Below are 19,974 nucleotides of genomic sequence, written 5' to 3'. Positions count from 1 at the left end.
GTTTAAACGGTGGGGCCCGCGCGCGGCCGTTGGCTCTGAGGCGATGGCGGCCATGGCGGCGGCGGCGCGCTCCGTGCAGCAGCTGCCCGCCGAGTGCGGGCGGCGCCTGGCCGGCTTCCTGCGCCAGGTAGACAGCACCGACCTGGTGTGGCTGGAGGAGATCTGCGAGGAGGCGTTCAGGATGTTTGTTAGGTAAGGGCAACCCCTGTGCCCCCCACTACAAACACACATCTACGCAGAGCCCAGCTCCCCACTAGGCTCTGGCCGGTGCCGGCTGACTCTGCGTCGCTCTCCCCTTCCCTTCCAGCGACTACAGAGAGGAGCTTGAGCTGATGCCCAAGACGCCGTCGCAGAAGAATCGTCAGCGGAGGAAGCGGCGGTCGGTCCTGCCGGAGGAGAGGCAGGAGACGGCTAGGAAGCGGTGAGGGGGCGGTGGGAACGGGGCCCTGGAGCCCCCCTCGGGGTGGGCCGCGGTGAGGGGGAGCTCAGAGGCAACCAGAGAGACCTGCAAAGAGAGGAGGCTGAATAGACGCCCTGCCAAGGGTTCGCGGAGACAATCCCCTGTCTGGAGCGTGTCCCGGGGCTCCGCCTACTTTCTTCGCCCTGCGGGGCTTCCCTTCCTTTGTCCCAAGGGGATCCCCCCTCCTTCGGCCCGCGAGTTCCCCCGGTGTTAAAGGTCCGGTCAGACCCTGTATCTGGGGTGCTGGCAGCCTCAGGGTCGAAAAGCCCTGGAAAATGTTAATTCTTGTGAAAAGTGCTGCATTTGTCATCTGCTTCTGTTTTACGTTCCTGGGTCTCTATCTCCCGTTATCTTTTCCACTTTGGAGTAATTACATCCGTTAATTCCTGCCTGTTTCAGCTGCCTTGTGCAGCTGTGCTACCCTGGGCCCACCCCAGGTGTTTTGGCTCCCCTCCCATCGTGTGTGTGGTAAGGGCTCTGGGCTGTTCCCAACTCTCGTTCCTATCTAATGCACTGTTCCCGCGGCCAGGTTATCCAGGAGGAGGAAGAGCAGCCTCAAACCGTGCCCTCCTGTGCGATGTTCTCAGCGACTCCGCGGCAAAGAAAACCTGGAGCTCAGCAGAGCCGAGGCCAAAGGAAACTCCTCTCCTCAGCGCATGACACGATCCCAGGCTGCAGCCTCTGCCAGGGGCTCTAAGGTGGTCTTTGAGACCCCTCCTGCCCTGCAGGTGGTGGGGCAGGACCCCTGGGTGGAAGCTGATCAGGCTGGCACTGCGGTGCCCCTCCAGAGGAGCACGGTGAAGCCGGCAGAGCTGCTGCCCGTGAACCCGGCGGATGGCTCTCCTGAGGAACGTGGCGTTCCCGAATCGCTGGTGGTTCCCTCCACTCCCAAGGCTGACGAGGCTGTGTTTGAGCTCCAGACAGTAAAGGCAGTCAATGTCACCATCAACCTGAGCACAGGGGTTGGGCAGGAGGAGGGGGATTGCCCCACTCAGGAACACAACCGGGCTAAGGAGCCCTCCCAGCCCCAGAGGGACAACCCGGGGACTCCAACGGGCTCCCGGAGGAGCCGCCGCTCCGTGCGCCGGAGCCTGATGGGGAAAACCTCCCTGAGCCACAGAACCTCCCTGGCAGAGAAATATTCCCTGGCCAGCAAGAGGGAGAGCATGGTCCAGAAATCCATCACCAGGGCAGCGAGCAAGAAGAAGATGGCTCTGCAGACATCCCTGTCTTCCAGCTCTGTGGAGGGTGAGTTTGGGTGTCAGCAGGGGGTTCGCATCTTTCCTGCTATTTGTCTTTATCTACTGCTGAGGAAACCGAGGTGCCAGGGCTAGTTATTCCGTGTGGGGGTAGCAGCTGAGCTCCCTGGGCTAGACAAGCTGCAATCCCTTGTAGAAGTTCTCCCCGGCTTTCTGGAGCTTCCTGTGAGCACTTAAACCCAGGTAACTATGAATTCACCCTTGTAAATCTCCTGGGAGAACAGCCTCAATTTCTCTATTTCAGTTTAACAGTGCTTATTAGCTGGGAGGAACTGTTAAGCCTGGAATCCTGGGGTGGTTTGGGTTGGAAGGGCCTTAAAGCCCATCTAGTTCTAATTCCTGCCATGAGCAGGGACACCTACTGGACCAGGTTGCTCCAAGCCCTGTCCAGCCTTGCCTTGGACAATCCCAGGGATGAGGCAGCTACGGCTTCTCTGGGCAGAGGGGATGATAGGCTTTCCTAAAGCCCTACCTGTTTCCTGGAAATTCTCACAAATTCCCTGGTCCTTCACAGGATCTGGCTGCTAGTTTTAGAGCTTCTTTGAGGAGGGGAATTTGAAACTGAAGTTCAGGTTAAAAGTCTCCTGCATTTTTGCAGTTGGTGATAGAGGCATGTTTGGGGAAGGACTGGCTGATTTAAACATTCTTTCATGCCGTGGGATGGAAGCATTTGAGTTACTGCAGGAGAGCAAACGCATGGATATCATCTCTCCTTTGTATTATACAAACAAGCTGGAGAGGGGCTCTACATCAGCAACTGGAATGACAGGACAAGGGGAAATTGATTCAGACTTACAGGGGAAATCAAGGTGGGATATATGGAGGAAATTCTTCCCTGGCACAAGTTGGCCAGAGTAACTGTGGCTGCCCCATCCCTGGAAGTGTCCAAGGCCAGGTTGGGCAGGGCTTGGAGCAAGCTGAGCTACCGGAGGGTGTCCCTGCCCATGGTAGGGGTGGAACTGGATGATCCTTAAGGTCCCTTCGCACCCAAACCAGTCTGGGGTTGGAGGATTCTGTGATTATTCATGGCAGGTTCCGGCTGTGCCAGAGCTTCCAAGCTCGCTGTGGCAGAGCCAACTGGAATGCTGGCTTGGGAAGCAGCGCTCCCACTGTAAATAACACTGGCTCTAACTGCTGTTGATGTCCAGGCACAGCCCTGTAGATGAGGCCAAGCCCAGCCCCCTTAGTTCCAGCTCACGGAATATTTCTCTGAACTCATCTATAATTGAAAACACTGCTTTCCTGCACCGGAATTGCCGGCAGCGTTCCTGCAGTGCCACCTGGGTGTGCTCCAGTGCCCTACCCTGCCCTGGGGCAGGACAAACCCCCCTGCAGTGCCTGGAGTGACCTCCATCCCACCAGGTCCTTGGCCTGCACCCAAAACTCACAGCTCAGGTGTGCTTTTTTTCCTTTCCTGCAGCCTCCAGTTCTGCAGATATTCCAGAGGAGGAAGAAACTGTTGTCAAAGCTGGGTGAGAATGCTTTTAGTTATTTGTTTTTCCTTACTATCCTGCTTGTAGGACTTTTCCCCTGCCACTCTTGGTGTAAAATCCGACTGGCTTTCAAGTTTCCTTAGTGTTACTAAACACAGTATCTTTTACCATTCTTTTTCCTCCAGGCCTCCTCCTGGACCCTGCACCCCCTCCAAGGTAAGATCTGAGCAGGGATTAAAAGCATTTGTGTCTGTGTGGATCTGGGAGGGAAAATGTGGCCCTTCCTTCTTAACCTCTTGCTAGAGATCATTGTGTAAAAATTCAGTCCCAAATCTCTAGAGGTAAGAAAACCTTATAGTTCAGGGAAGATCAGCTCAGCTGGTGCCATGGTTTGCACACTGGCGTTATTTCTGTATTTTTAAAGCTCTTTTTGACTTTTCAGTCAGTCCTGTGGATAATTCATCACTTCTTAGTTCAGACAGCCACAGAAATTTGTGAATATTATGCAGGTCAAAATCTTTCCCTCTACGATCCTCACTGAGGAAGAAACCCTGGGATCATGTTGGTGTCTTGTCCAGAGTAAATGTCAGTGCGTGCCTTGACTCTGTCAGGTCCTTCTCAGTCCAGGTTTCTTAGATCTGTGTCTAAGATCTCTCGGGCTACAGGGTGTAGCCTGGGCCTGCCCTTGGAATGGGTCCCTACAGAAGCAACTGGGGAGGATAAAATCTCCATAAATCTTGTTCTCTTCTCCTCCTAACCTGCTACTTGCTGGCCAACATGGACTGAGGGAGGTAATGCTCGTGCCGCTGGCAGAGAGCAATTCCAGAAGCCACAGCCCATTATCCCAGCAGAGAGCCTGCTCTGGTGTAAGTGCAGAGACGGAGAGCAGTGACGAATATCCCACAGCAAGCAGATAAATCATGGAAATGAGCCATTTGCCCGCCATCTCTGGGCTCCACATTCATCACTGCTCAGGAAAATGGGCGTGCTGGCTCTGCACAGAGCTCCAGCAGCACAGATTTACAGCTTGGAAGGCTTCTGGCCTTAATCGTTGATGGGTTTGTTGAGTTTAAGCAGCGCAGATGCTCTGTTAATGTCTGTGCTTATCCTGATGATACAGCATCCAGGACTTTGCCAAGAGGTGGTTTGGTGTTCCCTGGTAACGCTGCTGAGCATGCCCTTTTGGGATTACCCCAGGAACCTGAACCAGGAAGGTGGAATTGTCCTGAACTGTTTCCATGTGGAATTGTCCTGAAACCCCTTTGCTTTTCCCACAGGATTCCCAAAGCCCACAGATGTCCCTTTGCTCCCGCACCATCAGCAAACACGGGCAGCCACAGGAGCCAAGCAGCAGTGGTAATTCCAGAGGGGTTTGGGGCAGGACTGTGGGAAGTTACTGCTTTGGGAAGCTGGAAACTTTGCTGGTTGATTTGAGAGCTCACTTTGAAAGACTAATAATTGTTTGATGAGCAAGGATTTGCTTCAGACGATTAGCAGTGAGGGAACTCTGTGCTGGAGTTATTTCCACCCTGGAAAGCACATGGAGATGGGTGTAATGAGGGTTGTGGGAGGCACATGGAGATGGGTGTAATGAGGGTTGTGGTTAAGCCCCACTGATGAAGCTGTGCAGAGCACAGCAGTGCTGGTGAGAGCTGCAGGGCAGCTCTGCTTTCTCTGGAGTTTCCAGGTGGGAATGGTGCTGTGTGAGCCAGGTCCTGCCACACCCAACTCACAGCAGGTGGTTTTGCTGTTCAGTGACCTGCTACATCCATTCCCTGCTGTCAAACCTGGGTCGGAGGTAAATTTTGCCTGCTAGAACTCACTGTGTAACTGTTCTCTTTCAGAAAAGAAGTTGAATAAGAGTGGGGAGACCCTGGATCCACCTCAGAGTGCCAGGTGTGTCTGTAGGATCACTGGCTGAAAGTGCCTCAGGAGACTCTGGTCCAGTTCAGAGCTGGTTAAATGCTGGAATGTTGCTCACTGGCCTCAGTTTTTGTGACTACAAAACTTCTGGAAATAAGTTTTTCCTGCCTCTGTGATTCTGTGATTTAATTTCTATCTTCTATTGCATTAGGAATTTTTTATTGGCTAACTACCTGTCCACGCACAGTCTTAGAAGGGACCTTAAAGCCCATCCAGTCTCACCCCCTGCCATGGGCAGGGGCACCTTCCACTAGGCCAGGTTGCTCCAAACCCTGGCCTTGGACACTTCCAGGGATGGGGCAGCCACAGCTTCTCTGGGCAACCTGTGCCAGGGCCTCATCACAGTGGAATCTCTTTTAAGCTGGGATAGTTTATGGCCCTTTCCACCCCTGACTTTGAGACGTGAGGGGGATTTTCCATGTGTGATGGACTGTGCTGTCCCACAGGAGGAAGCCGAGCTACAAGAGAGCCGTGGATGAGCGCTATGACTACCAGCAGGCAGAGGAAGGAGGGCTGTCTCCTCCCAGGAAGAAGACCCTATCCCCAGTCTTCCCAACCAGCAAGGTAAGACCCTTGCAACCCTGGAGTACCTCCCCAAGACCCTTAGTTACTCGCTCCTACTCAGGCTTCGGTGTTCCTCTTGCAGGTCGTGCGCCCATTCAAAACGTTCCTTCACACTGTGCAGAAAAACCAGCTCCTCATGACACCCAGCTCCGTGGGGAGGAATGGAGTCATCAAATCCTTCATCAGGTACAACACCCCTCTCCAGGCTGATCCCAAGGTAAGAGGAAATTCTGCTCTCTAAGCCAGTACATGATGGTTTGTTTAATACGTAATCTAAAGCACAGACTCAAAGGAAAGGGCAACCCATTGGGAACTAAGCAGTAACCTGAAGCTGTCTGTTTACACTTAAGTAAGATTTGGGTTAGTCAGCTTCTCAAAGAATTCCAGTTTGAACTATAAGCTTTATTCCTGCAGCATTCCCTTGTGGTAATGGCAAGTGACAGTCAGAGATGAAAACTGGGAACCAAAAATCAAGGGGATTGTGAATGTTGAGGTGTGAAGCCTGCCCATCCCAGGTCTCCTTGCTAGGACTTATCTCATGAGAGATATTGAGCAAATGCCTCTTAAATTCAAACTTCTGAGGTCTTCCAAATCTTTGAAGCGGGAGGAAATATGAGGCTGCCCTGGATGTGGGACCAGTCAGACAGGTGTGCTGGTGTCCAAATCCAGAGGCATCAGTGTCACTGACGAATCACAGACCAGCAGCACACCTCGGCTGGCTGGTGCTTCTGCAGTACCTCCGGGAGGTTTCCAGGCCCCTGTAGGCCAGGCAGGAGCAGTTTGGGAGGGTGGGATTTGAGAGCTGGTTCTAGACAAGGGTGTAGCTTCCTGGATGCACCCAGAGCTGTGGTGGAAGCAGAGAGTGCTCTACTGGCACCCAGTAACTCCCCAGCAAGGTAGGGAGCTCTGGGGCTGGTTTCCCCTTGCAGGAGAGCTGGGAGGAAGGGAGAGGAGAGCAGGATGCAGGAATTGCTGTTGCTGCACTGAGCAGCCTAACAGCAGAGGATGATGTTGGTGTCAGTCCCACAAAGGAGTTAATACGATGAGAAAAGAGTCTTGTGGCTAGGGAGTGCTTCCTCTGCTGCTGTCAGTTCATGGAATGTTATGTTTTAGGTTTCATTCCAGCGCAGGCAGCTTCCCCTCGGGACTTTTTCCGTGTGGGAGCTAAACGTAACTAAATAGCAGCAGAGCAATAAGACGTGATTGTTGGTTTTATATTAACCAGTTTGGATGCTGACAGCACCAAGCTTTTACAACACAGAGCCCAGTGTAAGGGAATCCCTTGGATATTCCCAGTGCTGATCTGTGGTTTGGTGCTGAGACCAGGCCTGCTTTGGCATGGAGCGAGCTGATGTTAATCCATTTGCTGTGGCTGTAGTGGTGGCTGGATCTCACTGCCCTGGCTGACAGTGCGTCTAGACTGGGTCAGGAAAATGAGGAGAAAAGCTCCCATTTCTGGTTGGCTCCCATTTCTGGCTGGCTGTGCTTTGGAGCAAGCTGGGAGCTCTCGGAGTGGTGGTGGTTCACCACTAGATAGAGCTTTGTGGGAGGCAAAGGCGCCAGCAGGAGCCTGAGGTGTTTCCTGGAGCACCATCTGTCCCTGTGCTCACCGCAGGAAGCGGGATCAGTGCCAGGCATTGGCACTGCTTTGTGGGTCCTTTGTACCAAGAGAAAGCACGGGGCTGGCTGCCTGCAATCCCTGGGGATGCTGCCTGGGCTTCCAGAGATGATACTTCTGTCTCAGTGTCCCAGCTTCTCCTCTTGCTCCCCAACATTCTCACCGCTGCCTTGTTTTCCTTGTGTATATCTATTCACGACCAGATCACCGCCTGAGCTCTGCTCCAGGGCTGTCACCACCCCTCCTGCAACTCCCTGCTGTCACCTCCGTGCCCTTCCCCTGAGTGAGTGAGGTGCGAAGGAGCTCCTTGGCAGGTGGGTATAATCACACTTCAATTCCCCTCAGGAAAAGGAGAGGCAGAAGCTGGAGACTCTGCGGAAGAAGCAAGAAGCTGAGCAGCTGAGAAGGCAAAGACTGGAGGAGGAGAAGAAACGGCGACTCGAGGAGGCAAAGCTGTGAGTAGATGTGGTCATACTCTGTAGGTACCTGTGTCCAGGTGTTTTATCTTGCAGAGCCCATGCAAGCAGCAGTAATTCCCTTGGGCACGAGCAGCGTCCTTAGAATTCTCTAGAATGCTGATACAAAACATGAATTGCCCTTGCCAGCTGCTGCAACTTCTTTTCTTGAGTCCTCCCTCTCTGACAGAGCTTAAACATGGCTGGTGCTTAAATCACTGTGGAGTTTGGGCCATTGAGTTTCCTGCTGTGTGCTTTGGCCTTGTGCTGAGCTGTGCGGAGCTCAGCAGCACGGTGAGCTGGGCTGTGTCCTCAGGAAGCGCGAGGAGCGGCTGCGCAAGGTGCTGCAGGCCCGGGAGCGGGTGGAGGAGATGGAGAAGGCGAGGAAGAGGAAGATCGAGCAGAAGATAGCGCTGTTTGACGAGAAGACCGAGAAGGTACGGCTCACACAGAGCTCCTTGGGGCAGCTGGTGCCACACTGGTGTGCTTTTCCAAAAAGGGGGATGGAGGCTGCTTGGATTATACAGGTTGAATGAGAGAACAGTTGGATAAAGAACTGTCCAGAGCCTTGGTGATCCTGAGGGACTGCCTTTCTCTGGCTACAGCAAATGGCAGCTGAACCCCTGTTTTTCCAGAGTGATGAATCTAAATGGGCTTTATTAGTGCTCTGGTAGATGGGAGAAGGAAGGACTTGCAGTGGATAAAGATGGCCTAATGGCCCTGAGGCTTTGTCTGCTGCTACTCCCAAGTGAGTAATAGCTGGAGGGGGGAAAGCAAACATCCTTCCTCCGGAGCCTTCCTCCCATCCCAGACTTCCAGGCAATTTGTGCACTGGACATAGTGGTCATTTGTCTGCTTTAATTACCCCCAGCTGCCTCTCTGATTGCACTGCTCTGAGGATACATTCCAATGGCTTTGTGGGACTGGAAGTGTAAATACTAGTGTGAGGTCAGCTCTTCCCCGGGGGATGTAAAACAAGGTTGTTGCCCTAAATGTGACCTTTTAAAAACAGAGCACAAACCCCTTTGGCTCCTGGGTGCAGAGGAGGGAGGGTTTGCCCACGAGAGGGTGGGAGCTCTGAGTGTGTGAGATGTCCTGCAGCGCTGTCCACCTGAGATCCGTGTCTGTGTGTGCTCCAGGTGAAGGAAGAAAGGCTGGCAGAGGAAAAGATCAAGAAGAGAGTGGCTGCCAGGAAGATGGAGGAGGCGGAGGCTCGGCGCAGGCAAGAGGAGGAGGCCAGGAGACAAAAAGCTCTGCAGCAGGTGTGTGGGGCTTGTCTTGTCCCAGAGGCAGAACTGGAGAGGGGGATCCACCTGCCTTGAGCAGTGGGAATTTACCCCTGAGATGTTTCCCTGCTGTGTAGTGATGGGGATTTGGGCCAAATGAGGGCTTCCTGGTGCTGTCTCCTGGAGCCTGCTCCTGTCAGGTGAGTAACTGCCTGCCTGGGCTGACAGGAGGAGGAGGAGGAACGGCGGCACAGGGAGCTGATGCAGAAGAGGAGGGAAGAAGAGCAGGAGCGTGCCCGGAAGATCGCTGAGCAGGAGCGGGAGAGACAACTGGCTGCAGAGAGAGAGCTGGAGAGGAAGAGGGAGCAGGAGCGGATCCAGGCAGAAAAGTAAGGCAAAATTACCTATTTGTATACCAAATTCTGTGCTGGGATTGAAACGCAGCTGGAACAGAAGGCAGGAGTAGAAGGCTGGAGCAGCAAGGAGCCGCTCTGGGGTGACAGCACAACTCTGGACTGTCATTGGTGCTGAGCTGCCTAGGAGGAATTCTGGGCTCAGGGATATTAGGAGTGTGGTGGAGGGTGTCTGAACAGCTGTGAGGGTGTGGGGGTTGCTTCAATCAGCCAGGAGGGTCCCTGGTGTCGTTCTGGGAGTTGAGGGCCTGTGCTGTGGTTCTCAGGCTCCGGGAGCAGCAGGAGAGGGCCGCCCGCCAGCAGAAGGAAGTGCAGGCAGCTAAGGAGCGGCTCCGTAAGGAGATGGAGAAGAAAGAGGTAAGTGCTCAGTTTTGGGGAGGGGGAGAGCAACGTGGCTGACCTCAGCAGACCTGCTCAGCTGGGACTCTGGGGGGATCCCTGAGGAGCCACTTGTGGCACTTCTGAGCTGGAAGTTTGACCTGTTTGGGATGGTTACGGTGCAGTGGGGGGACTTGGCCTCTAAAAATATTGTTTAATAGTCTAGAAAGAGGCCAAGATCAGTAGCACAGACTTCTCCTGCAGATTGTCAGCTGTTTTCTGGCTTTTACAGCCTGAAGTCAGCAGTAAGTTTTCCAAGATGGGGGCCTTGGCTTTGTCAGGGGAAGGCAGCTGATTCTCTGACATGGGTGTCTGGGTTTGTACCTCTGTGAGGGAACTGCACCATGTCCCAAGTGCTCCTCAGCTGCACGAGGAACAGAGCTGAAATTGGGTGCTTAGTTATTTTGTGTGTCACAAAGGTGGGTACCTGGGTTGGCAGTGTAATCCCTAAGGTTAATTCCGTGGGTTTGACTTGGCAGCGGGAGCAGCAGATGCTGGCAGAGAGGAAGAGGCAAGAGGAAGAGCAGAAGAAACTGTCAGAGGAACAAAAGGGCAAAGACAATGCCCGGGCACCACTCCTGGAGAATAAGGAGGTAATTTTTGGGGGTGTGTCCTTAGGAGTGACAGCAGAGAACTTTAGTCCCAGCACTGACCTGCTCCTGCCTGGGGCAGTTCTACCCTCTGTTTTTATTTGCCTTTCCAATAACACAGGAATTCTGTACATCCTGGTTATCTGGGGTTGACTCCGTGAATATTTCAATGACGGAGGGAAGAGAAGCAGGAGGGATTGGCAAGGGTTTCTGGCTATGGGTAAGGCAGCAGCTAGTGGAGCCGTCTGGACTCCTCTTAAATACTGGAAGGACCGCAGGAGCAGAAAAGACGCTGAAAGTTTTATTTAGGGTCAATTTTGGGAACCGCCACAAGGTGGCAGCAGAGCCTGTGGAACCGTGTGGGTTTGGCATGGCAGAAACCTACCGTGCACGTTCTCGCCCTCAACACTGACAACTAACGCGTGGGTCTCCGACTGCTTGCAAAGCTCTGTATCTTAAAGTGCAGAACCAATGGGTGTGAGTTAATGTCACTGGATACAAAGCCAGTCTTCTCTGGCAGAGAAGAACAACTGTGTCCAACTCTGCCCAGAGTTTCAAGGTTGAAAACTGAATTTCAACTGAAAATAACTGAAATTAGCAGCTGTAGGTTTTCTCCCCACCCCCCATCCCCTTGTGCTTCCCGGCACTGCTGCTCCCATCAGTGTGAGCTTGGTTTGGCTGACCTGGTGGTCAGGTTCTCTGCACATCAGTTATCAGTTTTATATCCATTAATCAAGCCCAGAAGACAGGTTGCAGAGTGTTCAGTGCACATGACTGCTCTAGGGACATAAGACTTCCATTTAACCTTTGATTGACCTGAGTGGAGCTGCTGCTCTATTAAGTCTGTTAGATCTATCTATTGCTGCATGCTCTTGCCAATTAATCAGCATAATTAAATAGGAGAAAGCCATGCACAGCCATAATTGGGTCATAACTTGGGTCAAGCTCTTAGGTGCAAACTGAAGAGCTTCCATACTCAGGCTTTGCCATGAGGTGACAGAGCAGGAGGTTGGGGACCAGCCAGTCCCAATGTATCTCAGAGCATGGCAGTGCTGCTGCATCCAATACCTATGGAATGTGTTTGCTTTCCAGAATTCCCCTGTCTGCAATTCATACCAGATGACTCCACAGAGCAGAAAAGAACCCAAACCCCCCATCACAAGCTCAAACGATTATGGAATGGACCTGAACAGTGACGACTCGACAGACGATGAGAGCGAGCCACGCAAGCCCGTCCCTGCCTGGGCCACAGGTACGTGTGGGGGGACGTCTGTCTGCAAGCCCCAGCACTCCTGTGGCAGGCTGTGGAACCTGGTGTTGGGTTTTGCTCAGCCCCTCCTACTTGGGTTAGTTGTAACTACTCCAGCATGAAGTGAGTGCTTCTGTGTCCAAGGCCACGTTGGGCGGGGCTCAGAGCAACCTGGTTTAGCGGAAGGTGTCTCTGCCCAGGGCGAGGGATTGGAACTGGATGAGTTTTAAAGTCCGTTCCAACCCCAGTTGTCCCATGATTCTATGTGGAATGCAGAGTCAGGGGTTCCTCCAGCTATTGGGGATCTTGTCACAACTTGTTGGGTGACAAATACTCTGGTAAAGATGCCTTGGAGCGGTGAGAGACAAGCAAAGAGGGGACACGCCGCGGGCAGCAGCCCACACGGCAATCCCAATTAACAACATTAACACAAACCCCATCTGTTCCCGCAGGGAATCAGCTCAGCCAGGCTGTGATCCGGCAGTACTACAACCCCCCTGACGTGGATGCGCTGTTTGGGGCCATCGCCAGCCCCAAGCTGGAGGACATCTTCTACAAGAGCAAGCCCCGCTACTTCAAGCGCACCAGCTCGGCTGTGTGGCACTCACCGCCCACCGTGGGGGCCAAGCCGGGCCTGGGGCTGCCCTGCGGCTTCAAGAAGCCCTGAGGTGAGTGCAGGTGTGCAGCAGGTATGATTTCCTGTCTCCAGGTGAGGAAGGAGTCACTCTTCACTTGAAATATTTAGGTTTTAGTGTGTAATAAATGGCAGCTCTTCCCGGGTTCTTGCTCCTTGGTTGGCGTGGCTGGTTTCTGTCAGACCAAGCCACAAAGTGCTGCCCAGGGAATTGCCTCTCTTACCCTCAGCTTAGAGCTGGCACGGACTTGGACCTTTAGCGGGTGATGGACATCACCTGAAGCTGTGGGATCCCCCCTCTCTGCCGAGCAGGCCTGGCAATACCTACCAGCAGTTGTACTTCTGTACTGGCCTCGAGGCCAGTGACAGTCAGGGACCATTGCATACACCTGGGTACATCTGGCCTGCTCTACTGCTCTTCTCGGGAAGGTGTTCCCAGGTGTTGCTCTTCATCTCCTGCAATTCCAAAAGGATTCATCGCTCCCTTTCCCACCTGTGTGGTTGTGTCCATCAACCAGGCCGAGGCTGACATTGGCACAGCTCGAGCTGGAACACACTGAGGGTCTCACCTTCCATCAGCTATGGAAAGACATGACTGCAGGTGTGACCGTGTCCCCAAGGACCCCCAAGTTCTCTGGGCCGCGTTAGGAGAAACTGTGCAAAGGTTCTGGCAGAGTTTTGTTTCTCACTGAAATTCCACCTCTGTGGCCAGATGGGATTGAGGGGATGTGTTTAACCCTAATCCCTTGGCTGTGGTTCAGCATCAGCTGGTTGTGTCTCTTCACCTGTTTAGCACTTCCTGTTCAGTCAGTCACTGTCAAACGGACTCTGGCCAACCCAAACGAAAATTCCAGCTCAGCATTCCCGTTCCCTGTAAAACCCACGTCAGGACTGTGCCCTGTGTGAGGGGCCCTCACCCTGTCCACGTGCCCATCTGTGTGTCTGTATCCAGTGCTCTGTTCGGCAGCGAATGTGCTCAAAACGATGGGGGGTTTTATATGTAAATATGTTGGTGTCTGTGTCTGGGGTGTCTGTGCTTCTGGGGCTGCCCTGTAAATCCAGGTCTGGCTATCGAAGTCTGTATCCTTGAGGTGCTTGTGCTTCCATGGCTGCTCTGTGGATCCAGGTCTGTATCCGTGTGACCACAATTTCTTGTCCAAAAGCTGCTGACTGGACAAATGCTGTTGGATAAAGTGACTTCAAACTCCAGCTCTGGGCTCCTTGCAGCTTTTTTTGAGAAATGGAGGGTTTGAGGTCTGTCCCTTTGGGTTGCTCTTTGTGCTGGTTCCTTGAGGCAGGAAATGTCCTCTTAGGGAAGACTTTCCCAACTCTGGTGGAAAATCCATGTCCCTGGGTGTTCCCCAGCACTTTGTAGCAACCACGGAGGGTTTTGGTCCATGAGTTTTAAGGTTTGGGGCCCTCATGGCTGTGGGTCCCTTGAGGGCATCACTGAGTGCCCAGCCCCTGTTCCTGAGCTGTCACCCTGGCCGGAGGTGGGACCCCCACGTGCATGGTCAGATCCCATCCCCCAGGCACAAACAAGGACACAACACTCAGCTCATACATCATTTATTTAGTGATAAAGGGCACAAGGGATGTCACTAAGGTGAGAGGATGACACTGTGTCACAGGGGCTGTGGGTGTCAGCACCCACTGAAGGTGTCACTAGGGTAGGGAGGCAATAGGGGTGTGGTTTGATGACATGGGGTGACCTGGTGTGGGGATAGGGATTATCTCTTCACGTTGCCATGTGCAGGGATGTGAGATGTCCTTGTGTGCTGCTACACTGGGAAGGAGACAGCACGCGTGGGGACTCCCAGGGTACAGGTCTGTCCCCAGAGATGTAGCGGTACGCAGGATGTGTCCCTCACGGTGAGACAGGTACGGCAGGTCCTCGTCCCTTGTCCCCGTGCGCTACCCGCGCTCGCAGATGAGCTCCACGACGCTGTGCTCCATGGGCACGGGGTCCAGGCAACGGTGGGCAGCGCTGGCAGCCACCTCATCCAGCAGCCCCTGCACCACGCGCTCGTCGGAGGCGAAGCGCCACAGGTAGAGCTGCAGGTAGTGCCCGTCCACCTGCACCTGCTGCAGCCCGAAGCGCCCCAGGGTGCGCAGCCGCACGCACTCCAGCAGCGTCTTCAGGCTGATCTTGATGATCCCCGTCAGCACCGACACCTGTGTGGGCACAGCGGGCAATGGAGTGGCATCCACAGGGGCATGTCAGGACCCTTGGCCTGCCTGACACTCCCCAGGAACTCCTGAGCCTGGGGACATGTGGCACATGGACACCCTTGGCTTGGTCATCAGCTCCTGGGCATCCCCCTGGCCCCAACACCTCTGTCATGGGGACAGCAGGGACATGTGACAGCAGGAAGGTGGACAGTTTAGGGCCCCTGTTTAAGGACGTGGGTGGCCTCACCTTGTTGAACTCGACAGGGCTGAAGATGTCAATGCGCTCTGAGAAAAGCTTCTGGATGTTGCTGAGCAGGTGGGTGTCCATGGGGGCACTGGGGACAGTGAGACAGAGACAGTCAGGGACTTGAGAGAGCCAGGGATGTGGGGACAAGGACTATAGGGGCCAGAGAGATGGTGAGAGAGTGGTAGGGATGGTTTGGGGATAGAAAGGCAAGGGAATGTGGGGATGGTCCCAGGATACAAGGGATACAGGGATCACCAAGGGATACTGGGAGAGTTGGAGCGCAACGTGGGGCTGTCAGGTGGATATTGGGACAGTCTGGGGCTGTGAAGTGGATGCCAGGGAAGATGTAATGGGTACTGCAGGGGGTGGCACAGGGGGTGCCGGGGCTGACCTGGGAGTGTAGCTCGGGGCATAGCGGCCTGGTGCCCGTGAGCTGCTGTAGACGGAGAAAGCACGTCGGCTGGAATCGCTGCTCTGTGCCCGCCGTACCCCCTCCTCGAAGAGCTGCCCCACCTGTGTGTGGCACCACACCATCAGCATTCAAAACCTCCTGCTAGGACCCCCCAAACCACCCAGCATCCTTCAAACCCTCTGCGACCCTCCCAAAACCTGGGATCCCCAAAGTCCTCAAGGACCACACCGAGACCTCGGACAAACCCTCTGGATGCTTCAGGGACTTCAGCTCCCCCTACCCAGACCCTTTGGAACATCTGGAAGCTGCTGGGAACTTCCCACCAAAGGGACCTTCCCAAAGCCCTCAAAGACCTCATGGGGACCGCGGGGCCCCCCACTCCAGGGGCCGACCTGGACGTCGATGGCGGTGATGTCCTCCACCACGCGCTTCATGACGGCGCGGACGTTGCGGGGCTCGACGGTGCCCAGCCAGTCGCGCGTCTCGACGCTCTTGCGCAGCATCTGCGCCACAGCCGCGCCCTGCACCTGCACGTAGTGATCCAGCAGCCGCTGCGCCGCTGCCCGCGCCTCCGCACACAGCACCGGCCCCGGTGTCACCGCCGGGCCAGAGTCCTGCGGGCACAGCGACAGGTAGGAACAGTCCCTGCTCCTCCCCTCAGCACAGGGCAGAGAGTTGCTGCCAGCCCCATGTGCTGCAGCAGCATAGCTGCCCCTTTCATGTTTGTGGGGCACTGAGGGCACTTGGGGACAGGGAGAACCCCCCTGGGGACATCCTGAGAGAGGTGTTTGGGAGACACTGCACAGGTCAGGACTCTCTTGTCTCCACAGGCAGTGCCATCCCCAGAGTCACCTCCTGGATGGAAACAGGTGATGGCAGGGCACAGGGAGGGACTTGGGGATGTCCTGGGGTCACTCGGGGATATATGGGGATATGTAAGACAGAGGGAAGGTCCCAAGACCCCCACACAGGGCACTGTCCCCACCACCATCCCCTGGGTGAGCACAGGGCCACAGAGGGGCCATTTGAGGTCATATAGGGGCTATTCTGGGGCTAATCAGAGCATTCTGGGTCTACTCAGGGCTGTTTTTGGGGACAGAGACAGAAGGAAGGTGCCTGTGCAGTGGTGCCTGGGGCTGGGACACAGAGGGGAGCAGAGCCAATCTGTGACATCTTGGGGACATTCAGGGTGCCCTTAGGGCCATTCTGGGGCTCACCTGGGGTGGGAACTGCTCATCAGTGAGGGTGAGGATGTAGCTGATGGTGGAGTTCTCGTAGTCCAGGCAGAGGCGGGCGAGGAGCAGCAGCAGGGCTGGGGGGGCAGCAGGGGCCCCCCGCTCGGCAGGGCCGTCAGCAAAGCCACGGGCAGTGCGGCACAGCCAGTGCACGAAGGCCACCACCAGCCCCTCGCGCACCGCTGTTACACAGAACTCCCCCTGTGCCACAGATGGAGCGGTCACACCCCAACAAAGCCCCCCAGACTGCCCCGTGCAGGCTACAAACTGGTCACTGAGTGACCCCCAGCCTGCCACGTTCCACCCCCAAAATGCCCTGTGCCCCGCAGTGCCCCACCTTGAAGTAGGGCAGGCTGGCGAAGGCGACGTCCCTGGCGGTGAAGAGCTGCACGTAGGCCAGCACGGCCTTGAGCTGGCCCAGCACGGAGGCAGCCAGCGTGGCCAGCAGGTCAGGCAGGCCGGGCCCCTCCTTGCCGGGGGGCCGCGGCGCTGCCAGCGCCTGGCGCACATCGCCCAGGCAGCCCAGGAAGAAGGTCTGCAAGGCACGCAGGTACCGGTCAACGCGCTCGCGGGCGGCCCGGGCCACCAGCGCGGCGGCGGCAGCGGCGCCCTCAGGCAGCAGCTCCAGCAGTGCCCGCAGCCGGCGGTGGAACCGGTCCAGCGCCCGCACCAGCAGCGAGGTGTCACCCAGGCCACGCTCCAGCGCCAGCCGCCGCTCCAGCAGCCCGAAGTAGCGTGTAGCCAGGGCGGAGGCGAAGGGCTCCAGGCGCCCCGTGTCCCCCCCAAAGAGCGTGCGGTACGAGCCGGCCAGCTGGCACAGTGTGCCCACAAAGGCTGAGCTGCCGCGATCCACGAAGTCCAGGATGTCGGAGGCGGGCGGTGGTGTGGCGGCGGCACCAGAGGGGTCAGAGGCGGGCAGCTCAGCCTCCAGCGTGGCCAGCTCAGCCTCCAGGCGGGCGCCCGCCTGGCTCAGGAACTCCTCACTCAGCTCCTCGGGAGGCTCCTCCAGCTGCAGCAGCATCTCCACGCACTCGGTGAGTTCCTTGGGGTCCAGCGTCTCCTCCCTGGGGCGGGCAGGTGGGTGTGGGAGGTTCCGGGGTTAAGGGTCGGAAACAGGTAATAAGTGATAAAAGTCATCGTTAGGCCCCAGAGTGAACAGAAGTTGGTCAAAAGACAAAGGGGGAAATAACAGCACCAGGAAGTTCCAACAGCAACAGAGGTTAATAAGGGACTCCCTAAAGACCACCAGGAGGCTCCATTTCCCAGGGCTGCCATCAGTAGGCTGAGAGTGAACACCCTCAGAACCCCGTTCCCAGCCCTCAGCAGGCTCCCAAGTGGACATACCGGAGGCGTGTGCGGAGGCGCTGGGCCAGCTCTGCCATGATGGCGTGGCTCTCGTCCTCGATGGCACGGAAGGAGGGCAGGTGCCGGTAGTGCCGGAGCACGGCGCGGGCACGGCTGTAGCAGCGCAGGGCCCGTGCTGGCTCCGTGCCCGCCCAGCACCGCAGCCGCCCCGGTACCTCCACCAGTGCCTGCAGCTTCCGCAGCAGTGCCTGCACCCCTGGGGAGACATGGGGCTCGGGGAGATGGGGCCAGGAGGGCCGGGCCTGCCCCCTGGGGGCCACCCGCCCCCCAGCCCCGTACCGGCCAGCTGGGCCCCGCGGCGGTGCCGGTCCTGCAGCGCGGCGCTGACGCGGGCGCTCGAGGCGCTGATGGCTGCCATGTTGGCCGCCAGGTCGTCCATCTCCGCTTCCATGTGCCGGAAATCCACCTTCATCTTCCGGATGGTGTCTGGGATGGGGGGCAGGAGACAAGTGCTGGGTCCCTTGGCTGCCTGCCCCCAGACCCTCTGGGATGAACGTACCCCAGCCGTCACCCCCCCGGAGTAGGCTGGGTACCAGGGTGGCTGCCAGGAGAGTGAATGCCCCCAGATCCTCATTTCCCAGCCCTGCCAGCAGCAGGTTCCAGAGAGAACACCCCCAGACCCCAATATCCCAGCACTGTCCTCAGCAGGGTCTAGAGTTAGCCTCTCACCGGTGGCAGAGATGAACTTGTTGTAGTTCTCGTAGAGCAGGGTCTGCATGTCGCTGTCCAGGGCGCGGATCTCCCGCCCCAGCGCAGCCTCCCGGGCCAGGAGCTGCCCCAGGGGACACTCGCTACGCACCTGGGGGTGGGGGGCAACAGCTGCACAACTGCCCCACACCCCGCTGTCTTCTCTGCAATCCCCATTTACCCCCAAGAACCCCCGAATTGCCACCCTGAGGTCCTCAACTTCCCTGCAGGGCCCTCCTGAGATCCCCAGCTGCCCCCTAGGAGCCGACCCCCCCCTTGCTGCTCCAGAGCACCCCAGTACCATTTTTATAGGGAGTCATACAGTGTCCATAGGGTCCCCATAGAGGATCTTTCTGGGGTCCCCTCAGGGCGCTGGGGGAGTCCATCGGGCGGGGGTCCCCGGGTCCGGGAGGGTTGGGGGCTCAAAGTTTACGGGGGTCAAAGGTCACCTTGGTCATGAACACCTCCGGGTCGAAGTGGGGCCCGTTGATGTCGGTGGGGTCCGGGGCCGCCTCTGCCGCAGACGGGCCGTAGTACCGCTGGAGTGGCCCGTGGGGACGCCGCCATCCGCTGCCCCCGGTGCCGCCGGCGGGGGCCTCGGGGCTGCCCCCGGCGCCGCTCCCGGCCCCGTCCCCCGCCGCCACCGCGGCCATCACTTCCGCCCCGGCCGCCGCTTCCGGCCTCTGCGTTTTGTCACTTCCGGCGCGGCGGGCGGTTGCCATGGCGACGGGGGCGCGGCCTGGACACGGCGGGACTTCCGGCAAAGGCCCCGTTCCCGGGACCTGTGGCGCTCCGGGGACAAGGACCCCCCTGGGGACGGACATACGGATGGAGACGCCAGTGGCACCCCCACCCCTGGCCCGTGTCCCCCGCGGGCAAGTCTGGGGTCACCGGGGAGGCCTGCGGACAGATGCAGTGGCTGTGCACCCCCACCCTCATTTCCCCGTGAAACCGGGCGTGTCACAGGGCTACGGGACCCTCCCCCTCCCCGGCGGGTCCCTCTCCAGCTTCGGGGCGGCCCAGGTACAGACAGGGGAATCAACCTTGTACGAGGAACAAACATTCAGACTAGAAGGTCTAAAATCAGCTTTATTTACAGCAGGAAAGGCAAAAAGCAAACTGCCCCAGGCTGCGCCAGCAGCCTTTTGTCAGGAGTCACCTGCTCCAGGAATCAGATGCTATCTATTCTTCCCGAAGGGAAGGAGTCTGGAGCTGCCACACCGCCCCAGGGAAGCGGGAAGGACCAGAGGAAGTCCCTGCTGCCTCCTTTCTCCTTGCTTTCCCTGCAGGATTTTTCCCGAATGTGGAAAAGAACCCACTTAATCCAGCCAGGGTATGTTTTGTGATCAAATTGTGAGTACAAGGGACAACGTTCCTTTCGCAGGTGCCTTAGCTCCAGGACAAGGGAATTCCCGATGGGAGTAGAGAGAAGGCAAAAGGAACGCCCAGCCATCTACAATGAGGCAGAAGAGAGACTAAATCCGAGGAGGAAGAATGGCTGGGCCCTGGTCGTTACAAGGAGAGAGAGGCAAATAAGCAGAGACACCCCCAAAGGCAAGGCAGGGGTTCCTCTGGTACCTTCTAAATTCAGAAAACAAATCAGCAAACCCCTCCTGGACTCCCACTGGGGGGGAATTCCACCTCACCTCAACCT

The 19,974-nt window shown here is 56.6% G+C and overlaps 2 protein-coding genes across 2 annotated transcripts; one reads left to right on the top strand and one right to left on the bottom strand.

The window, feature by feature from the left end:
• The first annotated feature begins 43 nt into the window (after nucleotides 1-43).
• INCENP (inner centromere protein) lies at nucleotides 44-13,372 on the top strand. The gene is made up of 17 exons (XM_050337246.1): nucleotides 44-192; nucleotides 308-421; nucleotides 990-1,708; nucleotides 3,140-3,191; nucleotides 3,338-3,368; nucleotides 4,430-4,508; nucleotides 4,997-5,048; nucleotides 5,522-5,639; nucleotides 5,722-5,856; nucleotides 7,603-7,712; nucleotides 8,029-8,149; nucleotides 8,852-8,974; nucleotides 9,167-9,327; nucleotides 9,618-9,708; nucleotides 10,209-10,322; nucleotides 11,412-11,571; nucleotides 12,021-13,372. Exons 1-17 carry the CDS (start codon nucleotides 44-46, stop codon nucleotides 12,233-12,235), a joined length of 2,544 nt encoding a protein of 847 aa, XP_050193203.1. The 3' UTR covers nucleotides 12,236-13,372.
• A 383-nt stretch (nucleotides 13,373-13,755) lies between these two features.
• VPS51 (VPS51 subunit of GARP complex) lies at nucleotides 13,756-18,991 on the bottom strand. Its single transcript, XM_050337247.1, has 10 exons — nucleotides 18,770-18,991; nucleotides 18,303-18,432; nucleotides 17,913-18,059; nucleotides 17,613-17,829; nucleotides 16,606-17,332; nucleotides 16,251-16,469; nucleotides 15,426-15,647; nucleotides 15,013-15,134; nucleotides 14,622-14,709; nucleotides 13,756-14,377 (listed from the first exon to the last, which is right to left on the bottom strand). The coding sequence occupies exons 1-10, from the start codon at nucleotides 18,971-18,973 to the stop codon at nucleotides 14,117-14,119; spliced, it is 2,337 nt and encodes a 778-aa protein (XP_050193204.1). The 5' UTR covers nucleotides 18,974-18,991; the 3' UTR covers nucleotides 13,756-14,116.
• Between the last annotated feature and the right edge of the window lie 983 nt (nucleotides 18,992-19,974).

Source organism: Myiozetetes cayanensis, unplaced genomic scaffold (assembly GCF_022539395.1).
Source record: "Myiozetetes cayanensis isolate MyiCay16 unplaced genomic scaffold, myiCay2020 scf6-25, whole genome shotgun sequence".
Lineage (NCBI taxonomy): Eukaryota > Metazoa > Chordata > Aves > Passeriformes > Tyrannidae > Myiozetetes > Myiozetetes cayanensis.
Note: the sequence above shows the minus strand (reverse complement) of the source record. Positions and strands in the feature narration are given on the sequence as shown.